Source organism: Durio zibethinus, chromosome 8, assembly GCF_047325235.1.
Source record: "Durio zibethinus cultivar Kanyao isolate XHJ-2024 chromosome 8, ASM4732523v1, whole genome shotgun sequence".
Lineage (NCBI taxonomy): Eukaryota > Viridiplantae > Streptophyta > Magnoliopsida > Malvales > Malvaceae > Durio > Durio zibethinus.
Window position 1 is genome coordinate 25,668,878 of NC_143169.1, and position 11,387 is coordinate 25,680,264.

At 33.4% G+C, this 11,387-nt stretch overlaps 2 protein-coding genes and 1 pseudogene across 4 annotated transcripts; all 3 read right to left on the minus strand.

Annotated features, from left to right (window-relative positions):
• Nucleotides 1-15: 15 nt before the first annotated feature.
• Nucleotides 16-3,990, minus strand: LOC111278235 (cysteine-rich receptor-like protein kinase 26). Of its 2 annotated transcripts, none has more exons than XM_022864817.2 (7): nucleotides 2,870-3,983; nucleotides 2,088-2,213; nucleotides 1,792-1,913; nucleotides 1,458-1,668; nucleotides 980-1,217; nucleotides 707-857; nucleotides 16-596 (listed from the first exon to the last, which is right to left on the minus strand). In XM_022864817.2, the coding sequence occupies exons 1-7, from the start codon at nucleotides 3,687-3,689 to the stop codon at nucleotides 249-251; spliced, it is 2,016 nt and encodes a 671-aa protein (XP_022720552.2). In that variant the 5' UTR covers nucleotides 3,690-3,983; the 3' UTR covers nucleotides 16-248. The 2 variants fall into 2 exon arrangements, with proteins under 2 accessions (XP_022720552.2, XP_089621107.1); XM_089764981.1 differs by having other exon boundaries at nucleotides 408-596; nucleotides 703-857; nucleotides 2,870-3,990.
• Nucleotides 3,991-6,089: 2,099 nt separating this feature from the next.
• LOC111278494 (cysteine-rich receptor-like protein kinase 26 pseudogene) lies at nucleotides 6,090-6,719 on the minus strand (annotated as a pseudogene).
• Nucleotides 6,720-7,227: 508 nt separating this feature from the next.
• Nucleotides 7,228-10,852, minus strand: LOC111278236 (cysteine-rich receptor-like protein kinase 8). 2 transcript variants are annotated; one of them, XM_089764985.1, is made up of 7 exons: nucleotides 10,044-10,852; nucleotides 9,133-9,258; nucleotides 8,844-8,965; nucleotides 8,522-8,732; nucleotides 8,045-8,282; nucleotides 7,763-7,913; nucleotides 7,228-7,646 (listed from the first exon to the last, which is right to left on the minus strand). In XM_089764985.1, the coding sequence occupies exons 1-7, from the start codon at nucleotides 10,825-10,827 to the stop codon at nucleotides 7,299-7,301; spliced, it is 1,980 nt and encodes a 659-aa protein (XP_089621111.1). In that variant the 5' UTR covers nucleotides 10,828-10,852; the 3' UTR covers nucleotides 7,228-7,298. The 2 variants fall into 2 exon arrangements, with proteins under 2 accessions (XP_089621111.1, XP_089621112.1); XM_089764986.1 differs by having other exon boundaries at nucleotides 8,045-8,277; nucleotides 10,044-10,837.
• Between the last annotated feature and the right edge of the window lie 535 nt (nucleotides 10,853-11,387).

The following is an 11,387-nucleotide window of genomic DNA, read 5'->3' on the forward strand; positions in this document are numbered from 1 at the left end:
GATAAATTCTAATTTTGTACAAATAAATTTTGGTCAATTACGTTGCACGATCTCTGAAGTTAGATACGCTAAAAGCTGGAAACCGTTGATCACAGAGGTGGATTACATAATATTATTGGATGTGGGATTTCTACCCAAACTTTCACCCCCTTCTTCGTGGTGAGATATACAGCAAAGTCTTTAACTGGAATATAAGAAATACAAATGAAATTCGGGATAATAAACTTATTGTATACATCTTCCAAACACTATCTAGGAGATAGCTCAGTAACTGAAACCTCGTTGAGGGATGACGGGCGTAACTCCATATTGGAGTTGTTGGACTCTGACGCCCATGAATTAGTGGCCAATGAAGATGACATGTCAGTTTCAATGTTGCTTTGCGTACAAAACGCTGGTTGTGAAGGCACTGGGAGGGTGGTCGAGAAGCTATTCAGCATGAAAACAACAGAAGCCATGGTTGGTCTCCTAGCTACGTTTTCTTGAACGCATAGCAGTGCGATGTGGATGCATCTCATTGTCTCATTTCTTGAACCATCACTCAGTGTGGGATCAATCACATTCAATGCTGTCCCTTCTCTCCAATTTTTCCACGCCTGACAAGAAATCAGCAGTGTCCACTTAAAACATTGAAACATGTAACATTTACAATTTATTTGCATGAGGAAACAAACATGACCCTAGTGTTTAGAAATCACATACTCACAAAGTTCAGTATGTACTCATTATTCTCCCCGTGGCGGAAGCAATTATTTTTCTGACCACTGATAATTTCTAAAAGCAATACACCAAAGCTGAAGACATCTGATTTTACTGAGAAATGTCCATGAATAGCATATTCTGGAGCCATATATCCACTGCATCATGAAAAAATTCGTGAATTTTTTATTCTATTTTGGATTTTCATGCTTTTCTACTGCATAAAATACTACTAGATTAATGAATGTATAAAAAGAAAAACACAATTCCAAGCTCTTACTAGGTTCCCACAATTCTTATAGTACTGCCTTGCGTTTCATCCTGTCCAAACAGTCTTGCCATCCCAAAATCGGAAATTTTAGGAGTCATATCTGCATCTAACAAAATATTACTTGCTTTGAGATCGCGATGAATTATCCGAAGCCTAGAATCTTCATGAAGATAAAGGAGTCCACGAGCAATGCCTCCAATGATTTTGTAGCGTGTTTCCCAATCTAATTGTGCTCGCTTGATCCGATCTATATTATCACAAAATTTTTAGATTAATTGTATTGCATACGAACAAATTCTATGATTGATATAGGTTTTCCTCAGGTATTATCATATGTCCTTCTTGATGGCTATGCAGGTAAAAGACATAAAATATACAAAGTACTATAGTCTTTGAAAACATGAAACCCAATTTGTTTTTTGCTAAGAAAAGGAAACTGATATAAATACAATCAGAAATGAAATTGAAACTGAAACTGAAACTTTACCAAAAATGAAATGATCAAGGCTTCTGTTTGGCACAAACTCATAGATGAGAATCTTTTCATGTTCTTCCAAGGAGAAACCAAGGAACCTAACTAAATTACGGTGTTGAAGCTTGGCCAATAATAGGACTTCGTTCTTAAATTCTAAGTCTCCTTGTTGAGATTCCCTAGACAGTCTTTTCACAGCAACCTCTTGTCCATTTGGAAGCTGACCCTGAAAATATGGTAGACTGTACCATAAGTGACTGATGATGGATTGAGAAATGCAGGTTACAACATGATTCTCGTTGACATAAAATATACTACGTTCTTTTCTGATAGCAGCGCTGATCTTTACCTTGTAAACAGCTCCAAATCCTCCTTGTCCAAGCTTATTGGCATCTGAAAAGTTATTAGTTGCAGCCAGAACAGAATCAAAGTCGATTTGCAAGGACTCAGCCCCAGTAATCTCATCCTTAGCTGCAAAACGCAATATGTTTATTGTACAGTTTCTTCACCATCTGGTCTATGACCACAGCAGTAGAGCGCTGTTTGTTTTTAGCAGGTGAAAATTTCGTTGAATGTCTTTCTGTCATTATATTTTAGTGAATCAAGCCTAATTTAATGTCATATTAATGGAGTCAATTTACTTACTTTCAAATTTTTTTGGTGTCTTTCTGCGTCTCATAAAAATGCATATGGAGATGATAATTAGTATCAGAATGCCAACAACTGAAGCAATAACAATTATTACTGTTCTTGTTGTGTTGTTCCCGTTTCCTGCAAAACACAATATTAGAATTAGAAGACAATCCCCACAATTAATGCCAGAAACAGAAATAAATAAATAAGCAAGATCCCTTGGAATCTGGTAGGCACATATTAAACCAGTGCTTGCTGGTCTTATAGGAATTGTTCTATTCCCTTTTAAGTGCTTGCTCTGCTTGCTCTATTTTCACTTGATCTATTCAAAATCTTTTTTATTAGTATAATTTTCTACTACACATGCATATGTAATTAGCTGATTTATATTGCCTTTTTAAATAAAAACTACTTAATTTTTATTTTCCTTTGCTATTAAGTTTTCAATTAAAAAAAAATGTTTTTGAATTATCATTATTATAATTCTACATCGTCGAGACAAAGAACGGTCAATAGCATTTTGTGGTTTTACCAATGGATCAACGATTCAATAGCATGCAACTTAAAGCGAGAAAATGAATAAATATAAAGGCCATTTGCAGGGGATTCAAGGAAACAATGAAAAATCCATTTTGTACCCAAAACGGAAAAGCCAAGATATATACCATTTGCAAATTTTAAATTACATTTCTCATGCTAAGAGTATCCTTATATAGTCAAGATCTTATTATTCTGAGCATTAATTTTCAAGGAAAGAGAACGATATCTTTTAGCAGAAAGGCCAGATCCTTTACCTCCTTTTAACGTCGGAGAAGAAGAAGCTGTTGGAGATGGTGGCGGTGGCGGTGACGGTGACGGTAGAGGAACTGCAATCTGACTATAAAATAGGTTAGATTCAAACCTCAAGACACAGTTTGGTCTGAGAACCCTGCATCCCTTCCATCCATAGCAACAGCTTCGAAGCACTCCCATAGCGTAAGTTAGACAAGTAGTGCAATTTCCCTCGTCCAAATCAGGAGTACACTGCGCCGTAGCGAATATCGTTTGCAGGTTGCCAGCTGTAGCATTACCAGCTGCATACTTGCGAAGAGGACCCCCAGCAGCAGCTTTGCTGTTCAGGGCATTCAATAGTTCACTTAATGCCTGATTGAACTGATCAGGGTTCGATGCATTCTTTGGGTTGTTTTTGCATTCACGAGGATCGTTCTCCAGCTTTCCGTAAATGTCTCTGTTGGCGTACCGCACCAAACAAAGTTCAGACCACGCGGTCGCCTCCTTGTTGGAGGGACAAAATCGCTCGAGCTTGGTTGCGGTGTAGTTGAGGCAATTGTTGCATTGGTCTTGGTCTAAGTCACCCCTGCAAAGTGCGATAACGTTAACTTTGTCAGGGCTTACACCAGCTGACAGATTGAAGAACCCATAATTGATTTCAGTTAGAGAGGAGAACTGAGAGATAATGCTATTGAGGTTGGCCTGGTAAGTACTGTTTGCGGTGTAGTTGCCTCTGATTTCACTACAGTTATGCTCAAAATAAACATCATCATCCGAAAGGTTAAGAGTAGTAAGGGATAGAAGAACTGCATAAGAAAACAGAAGAAATGTTGAAGATCCCATCCCCGGCGTCCAGTCCTCGCCCGTCACAAATTTTGGCCTAGGGAAACTAATACCGCCTTTTATGGTATAAGTTTGGTCCCACCGCCTACGGCTTGATTTGGATTTAAACGGAGTTATGGTGAGGCACTGTTAAAGGACGAAATCGCGTTCGGGTGACAACAGTGCTGCACCTCTTACTATGATACATCTTCAGTAAAACTTTATTAGTCTCGTGAAAGATTCTTAATTTCAAGGGTAGGTTCACTGAAATGACCTTCATTTGTTTTTTTTTTTTTTTTTTTTTTTTCAACTTTCTTCATTTTTAATTTTTTTATTTAAAAATTTTAAAAATAATTTTTTAAAAGATAAATTTATTAATTATTTATATTTACTAATAAAACTATTATTTAACATAAAAATAATTTAATAATTTATTTATTTTATAAATATTTAATAATTTAAATTTTTTATTACATATAAATTTTAATCTAATATTTTTAAGAATTATTTTCATTCTCATTATAATTTATCTCATCGTTATCATTATATTTAATTCAAATATATATCTTTGTAATTAATTTTAATCCAATCACTTTAATAATCAATATTACTTTCACTGCTATCTTTAATCTCACCAAAATAAATCTTTCTGTTCATCCAAAAAATAATTTATAATTGAATGGTCAAATAGTAATATATCTCAATTTTGAAAAAAATTGAATGAGTTTTAGATTAGTTTAATTGAAATTATGTAAGCTTTTAAATATCTTATAATTAATTTGTGGCATAAGTTAGTTTTAATTATTTAATTATGTGAGATGTGCTTTAATCTGTATAATGCAAGAGTGATAATTTATTTTTTATATTATCATTTTTACATAAAAATTTAAATCAATTAAAAAGAGAAAATTGCAAATTTGCTAAAAAAATTTAAAAAACTATTTTATGTATAGAGTAATAAGGAAAACAATAACTTATATTTTTTATTGATTCATTATTTCAAGTTTCATTGATAATTTTTGTTAGTAAATTATTTAGCGAACTTTAATCAATATTTTAGTAATGATTGTCATTCAAATTTTAATTTCATTTAATAATAAATATTTAATTGAAATGATTGAATAATTATAAAGTTTATTATTCAAATAGCTAATAAAATAATTTTTTTGAGTATTTTAAAAAATTATTCAAATAAAAAACTAGATATATAAATATTTTAAATTATTCATAATGTGAGCTATACATTCAAAGTTCTAAGTTGCTACGTCTTTCTCAAATTTTATTTTCATATTTCAATGCTTTAGTTAAGGACAAACAGATAAGGTTGACAAGTGACAACTCGAACAAAAAAGCCGTTCAAATTGATTCTTGACCGTTGATCGGCAAAACTTAACCGTCCATTTGGCTCCTCAGTTGACCGTGGTTTGACATGGTTGGCACTATCAATCACGCTAGAATTTCATTTGGATCAGTTGATTATGATGTGATGAAACTGTTTTCACTGTGCTGCTGTCTTAATTTCCCGCTGGGGCTAAAAGGTTCAGTGAAGGTTTTGAATCTTCAACCGCCGCCTCTATTCCAATTACATCCACGATTATGATGTCAGATTTTTTCATTTTTATTTTGTATTTTTTAAATAAATTCTTTAATTAAAAATAATAAAGAATTGTTTATAATTATAGGATAAATTAATTAATAAAAAACCAGAAATTGAATAAATAAATAAATAATAAATTGAATAAATTATTTTAATAAATTTCAATTACTTATTAACTTCAAAAATATTAAAAAATTTAAATTTTTTATTATATAAAAACTTTAATCTACTATCTTTAATAATCATTTTTTCTCACTACTCTTTATTATATTATCAGCATTATGTTTATATTTAAACATATATTATATCACTAATTTTAATTTATTTATTATAATAATCAATCTCACTATTATAATAATAAATTTTATCACTATTATTGGTTTTAATTTCATCGTCCATTCAAATAGATCTTTATTCAAAAATATATGATCCATAAGACCAAATCTATAACAAAAATTCAAGACATTAAAAATTTTTAATTGTTTTCAAACAAACCAAAGGAGATTTTGTTTTCTTTAAAAGAATGCAATGAATAAAAATAAAAATTATAAATATTGAAATTTGAATTTAAATGTCATTTTTTAAAATAATTGCATGAATTAATTAAATTTAAATTTAAATTCATAAAAGGATCTTTTAATTTTCTTTTTTTTTCCTAATAAAAGGAATTAAATATGCAAACACAATTTTTACACTTAGTTTCTTATTAGTATAAGTTAAAAAAAGGAAAAAGAAACACTAAATGTAAATTTGTTATGAAGGCATACGTCGGAAGAATAAACTTAGTCAAAATATTTGTAATTTTAACATTCAATTCTCAAATCCTATCGAGGATATAGATCAGTAATCGAAGCTTCGTTCTTGGACAATGGGCGTGTTTCACTTTTGGACACCATGAAATCATAGCCCAACGAGGATGACATGTCCGATTCAATGTTGGTGTGCATAAAAAACGCTGGTTCTGATGGCATCGGGAGGGAGATTGATAAGCTATTAAGCATCAGAATAATTGCAGCCATGGTTGGTCTGTCAGCTACGTTTTCTTGAACGCAGAGTAATCCAATGTGGATGCATCTCATCATTTTATTCCTGGAACCATCTATCAAGGTTGGATCAATGAGATTCACTGCTATCCCTTCCCTTCAATTTTTCCAAACCAGCAAAAAATTGTCAATGAGCATATAGAAAAGTGAAATTGGATTCCATGAACCTTCATGATTTTATTTGGCTTTAGATATGACTTTAGATAGCCATGCTTTAGAAATTAAAGGACAAGAGGAAAAAAAATTTTACCACAGTTTTCATCTCTGATAGAAAAAAAATTAGGAAAACTTGAAGAAACCCACAGGAGTATAAGAGATGTTGGAATTTGGTATATTAAGCCTACAATTGAATGATTAAGGTAAGATTTGTCTTCTATACATTTCAATTTTGTTCTTTGTCAGATAACCCATGTATTAAATTACTGTTTTTTGTTTTTTTTAATTTTCTGACAACCTTCTGGTGATTTTTTTGCGGCATATTTAATTTTCGGACAAACTGAGAGTATAATGAGAGTCTGCAAGAGAAGATTAATGAACTAAAGGTAAGCCTGGATTTTAATGTTCATTTATTCTACGTTTTATGTGCCGGTATGCATGGACAAGTGATGCATGTTAAAATTTGTATTTGATGCATCGCTATTGCTTCAATTTCCAGGAGAATTAGGTGGCTCTTGGTTATTTAATTCTTCTTGATTGTGCTCAGTAGAGTTCTATTTTGTAGGCTGAAAAGAATGAAAGACTGAAAGAGTATCTTGAGCTAGTAAATTTGGGTCAATTTGTTTGCCCCATCTCTGAAGTTAGATATCCTAAAAGTTGAAAACCGTTGATCACAGAGGTGGATTATATATTAGTATAGGATGTGAGATTTCCACACAAACTTTCACCCCCACCTCTTGGTGGTGAGATATACAGCAAAGCCTTTAACTGGAATAAAATATATATTGAAATGAAATTCAAGATAATAAACTTATTGTATACAAATCCCAAACACTATCTAGGAGATAGCTCAGTAATTGAAGCCTCGTTGAGGGATGCCGGAAGTAACTCGATGTTGGAGTTTTTGGACTCTGACGCCCATGAATTAGTGGCCAATGAAGATGACATGTCAGTTTCAATGTTACTCTGCATACAAAACGCTGGTTGTGATGGCACTGGGAGGGTGGTCGAGAAGCTATTCAGCATGAATACAACTGAAGCCATGGTTGGTCTCCTAGCTACGTTTTCTTGAACGCATAGCAGTGCGATGTGCATGCATCTCATTATCTCATTTCTTGAACCATCACTCAATGTGGGATCAATCAGATTCAATGCTGTCCCTTCTCTCCAATTTTTCCACGCCTGACAAGAAATCATCAATGTCCACTTAAAACATTCAAATATGACTCTTAACATTTACAATTTTATTTGCATGAGGAAATAAACATGACTCTAGTCTTTAGAAATCATATACTTACAAAGTTCAGCATGAACTCACTATTCTCCCCATGGTGGAAGCTATTATTTTTCTGACCACTGATAATTTCTAAAAGTAATACACCAAAGCTGAAGACATCTGATTTTACTGAGAAATGCCCCTGAATAGCATATTCTGGAGCCATATATCCACTGCATCATGGAAAACTCGTGAGTTTTTTATTCTATTTTGGATTTTCATGCTGTTTCTGCTGGATAAAATACTACTAGATTAATGCATGAATAAAAGAAAAAAAACAACATCAACAATTCCAAGCTCTTACTAGGTTCCCACAATTCTCATAGTACTGCCTTGCGTTTCGTCCTGTCCAAACAGCCTTGCCATCCCAAAATCGGAAATTTTAGGAATCATATCTGCATCTAACAAAATATTACTTGGTTTGAGATCCCGATGAATTATCCGAAGTCTAGAATCTTCATGAAGGTAAAGGAGTCCACGAGCAATGCCTTCGATGATTTTGTAGCGTGTTTCCCAATCTAGTTCTGCTCGCTTGATCTGATCTATATCATCACAAAATTTTTAGATCAATCGTATTGCATAGGAACAAATTCTAGGATTAATATAGGTTTTGCTCAGGTATTATCAGTCTTAACATGTCTCTATTGCTGGCTAGGCAGCTAAAAGACAAAATATACAAAGTACTATAGCCTTTGAAAACATGAAACCCAATTTGTTTTTTGCTAGGAAAAGGAAACTGATATAAATACAATCAGAAATGAAAATGAAACAGAAACTTTACCAAAAATGAAATGATCAAGGCTTTTGTTTGGCACAAACTCATAAATGAGAATCTTTTCGTGTCCTTCCAAGCAGAAACCAACGAACCTAACCAAATTGCGGTGTTGAAGCTTGGCCAATAATAGGACTTCGTTTTTAAATTCTATGTCTCCTTGTTGAGATTCCATAGACAGTCTTTTCACAGCAATCTCTTCTCCATTTGGAAGCTGACCCTGGAAATATAGTAGAATGTACCATAAGTGACTTCTGATGGATTTAGAAATATGATTCTCGTTGAGATAAAATATACTACATTCTTTTCTGATAGCAGTGCTGATCTTTACCTTGTAAACAGCTCCAAATCCTCCTTGGCCAAGCTTATTGGCATCTGAAAAGTTATTAGTTGCAGCCAGAACAGAATCAAAGTCGATTTGCAAGGACTCAGCCCCAATAATCTCATCCTTAGCTGCAAAAAGCAATATGTTTATTGTACAGTTTCTTCACCATCTGCTCTATGACCATAGCAGTAGTGTGCTGTTTGTTTTTAGCGGTAGAAAATTTCGTCGAATGTCTTTCTGTCATTATATTTTAGTGAATCAAGCCAAATTTAATGTCAGGAGTCAATTTACTTACTTTCAAATTGTTTTGGTGTCTTTCTACGTCTCATAAAAATGCATATGGAGATGATGATTAGTATCAGAACGCCAACAACTGAAGCAATAACAATGATTACTGTTCTTGTTGTGTTGTTCCCCTTTCCTGCAAAACACAATGTTAGAATAAGACAATCCCCGCAATTAATGCCACAAACAGAAATAAATAAATAAATAAGCAAGATCCCTTGGAATCTGGCAAGCACTACACAGAAGACTTCTACTCATTTATTCAAGAGCGGCTATCTCTTTGCAACTTTGAAGTTTGACCGTTCTTTGTCTCCGCGATGAAAAATTACAATAATGATGATTCAAAAACTTTGTTTTTTTTTTAATTGAAAACTTAATAGCAAAGGAAAAGTAAATTTTAGTAGTTTTTTTTTTAATAAAGCTAATATAAATCAGCTAATTAAATTGCATGTATTGTAGAAAATTATAGTAATAAAAAGGATTTTGAATAGATCATGTAAAAACAGGACAAGCAGAGCAAAGCACTTAAAAGGAAATAGAACAATTCCTAGAAGACCAGCAAATGAGTAGTGGTTTAATAAATCTTAACCCAATAAAAAATTGAAGAAAACAACAAAATTGTTGAGGGAATGGCTGTTTCCTTTCTTATAACAAAAACTTTGTGGTTTTGTCTATGGATCAGTAGCATGCAACTTAAAGCAAGAAAATGAATAAATAAAAAAGCCAATTTGCAGGGATTCAAGGGAATAATCAAAAATTCGTTTTGTACCCAAAAACGGAAAAGCCAAGATATATGCCATTTGTAAATTGTAAATTACATGTCTTATGCTAAGAGAATCCTTATATAGTCAAGATCTGATTATTCTTAGCATTAAAAGGAAAGAGAACGATATCTTTTAGCGGAAAGGCAAGATCCTTTACCTCCTGTTGAAGTCGGAGAAGAAGAAGGCGGTAGAGGAACGGCAATCTGATTATAAAATGGGTTAGATTCAAACCTCAAGACACAGTTTGGTCTGAGAACCCTGCATCCTATCCTTCCATAGCAACACTTTTGAAGCTCGCTCATCGCGAAATTTAGACAAGTAGTGCAATTTATCTCTTCCAAATCAGGAGTACACTGCACCGTTGCGTATACCGTTTGCAAGTTACCAGCTGTAGCTTTACCTGCCGCATATTTGCGAAGAGGACCCCCCGCTGCAGCTTCGCTGCTCAGGTTATTCAATAGTTCACTTAATGCCTGATTGAACTGATCAGGGTTCGATGCATTCGCTGGGTTGTATGCACAAGTGCGAGGATCGTTCTCCAGCATTCCGTACATGTCTCTGTTGGCGTACCGCACCAAACAAAGTTCAGACCACGCGGTCGCCTCCTTGTTGGAGGGACAAAATTGCTCGAGCTCGGTTGCGGTGTAGTTGAGGCAACTGTTGCATTGGCTTTGGTTTAAGTCACCCCTGCAAAGGGCGATTACGTTAACGTTGTCAGGGCTTACACCAGCAGACAGATTGAAGAACCCGTAATTGAATTCTGTAAGGGAGGAGAACTGAGAAACGATGCTATTGAGGTTGGCCTGGTAAGTGCTGTTTGCAGTGTAGTTGCCTCTGGTTTCATTACAGCTATGCTCAAAATAAACATCCTCCGAAAGGGTAAGAGTAGCAAGGGATAGAAGAACTGAATAAAAAAACGGAAGAAATGTTGAAGATCCCATTCCCAGTGTCTATAATTTTTGGCCTAGGAAACTAATTTATTTACCAACTATATACGTGTGGTCCCTTGGCCTACGCCAGCCATTCACCAACGACTGTTCATGACTCTCCACCTGATTATTAATTAATGATAGAAAAGAATGCACGGCTCATCAACTAACTGACAAATTGGGGTAAAATAATTCTTTTAAATTATATTGCTTAAAAATTTTGTCAACCGATTCTTAACTGGCTTTTCAAAATAACTTCTAAAACAAAGTAAACAATAAAAAAAAGAACTTTAAATTAAGTAATACATAAAATAATTCATTGCATGTTTGAATAGTAATATTTCTCAAGTTCCAAAAAAAAAAAAAAATTGAATGAGTTTCACATTAGTTTAATTGAAATTACGTCAGATTTTAAATTATTCATTACTGATTTGTCGCATAAGTTACGTTTAATTATGTAATTATGTGATGCGTGCTTTAATCTGAATAATGCATAAGTGATAGTTTAATTTTTAAATAAATAGTTATATAAATTAAACAAAGATAAAATTACAGATTTACTAAAACATATT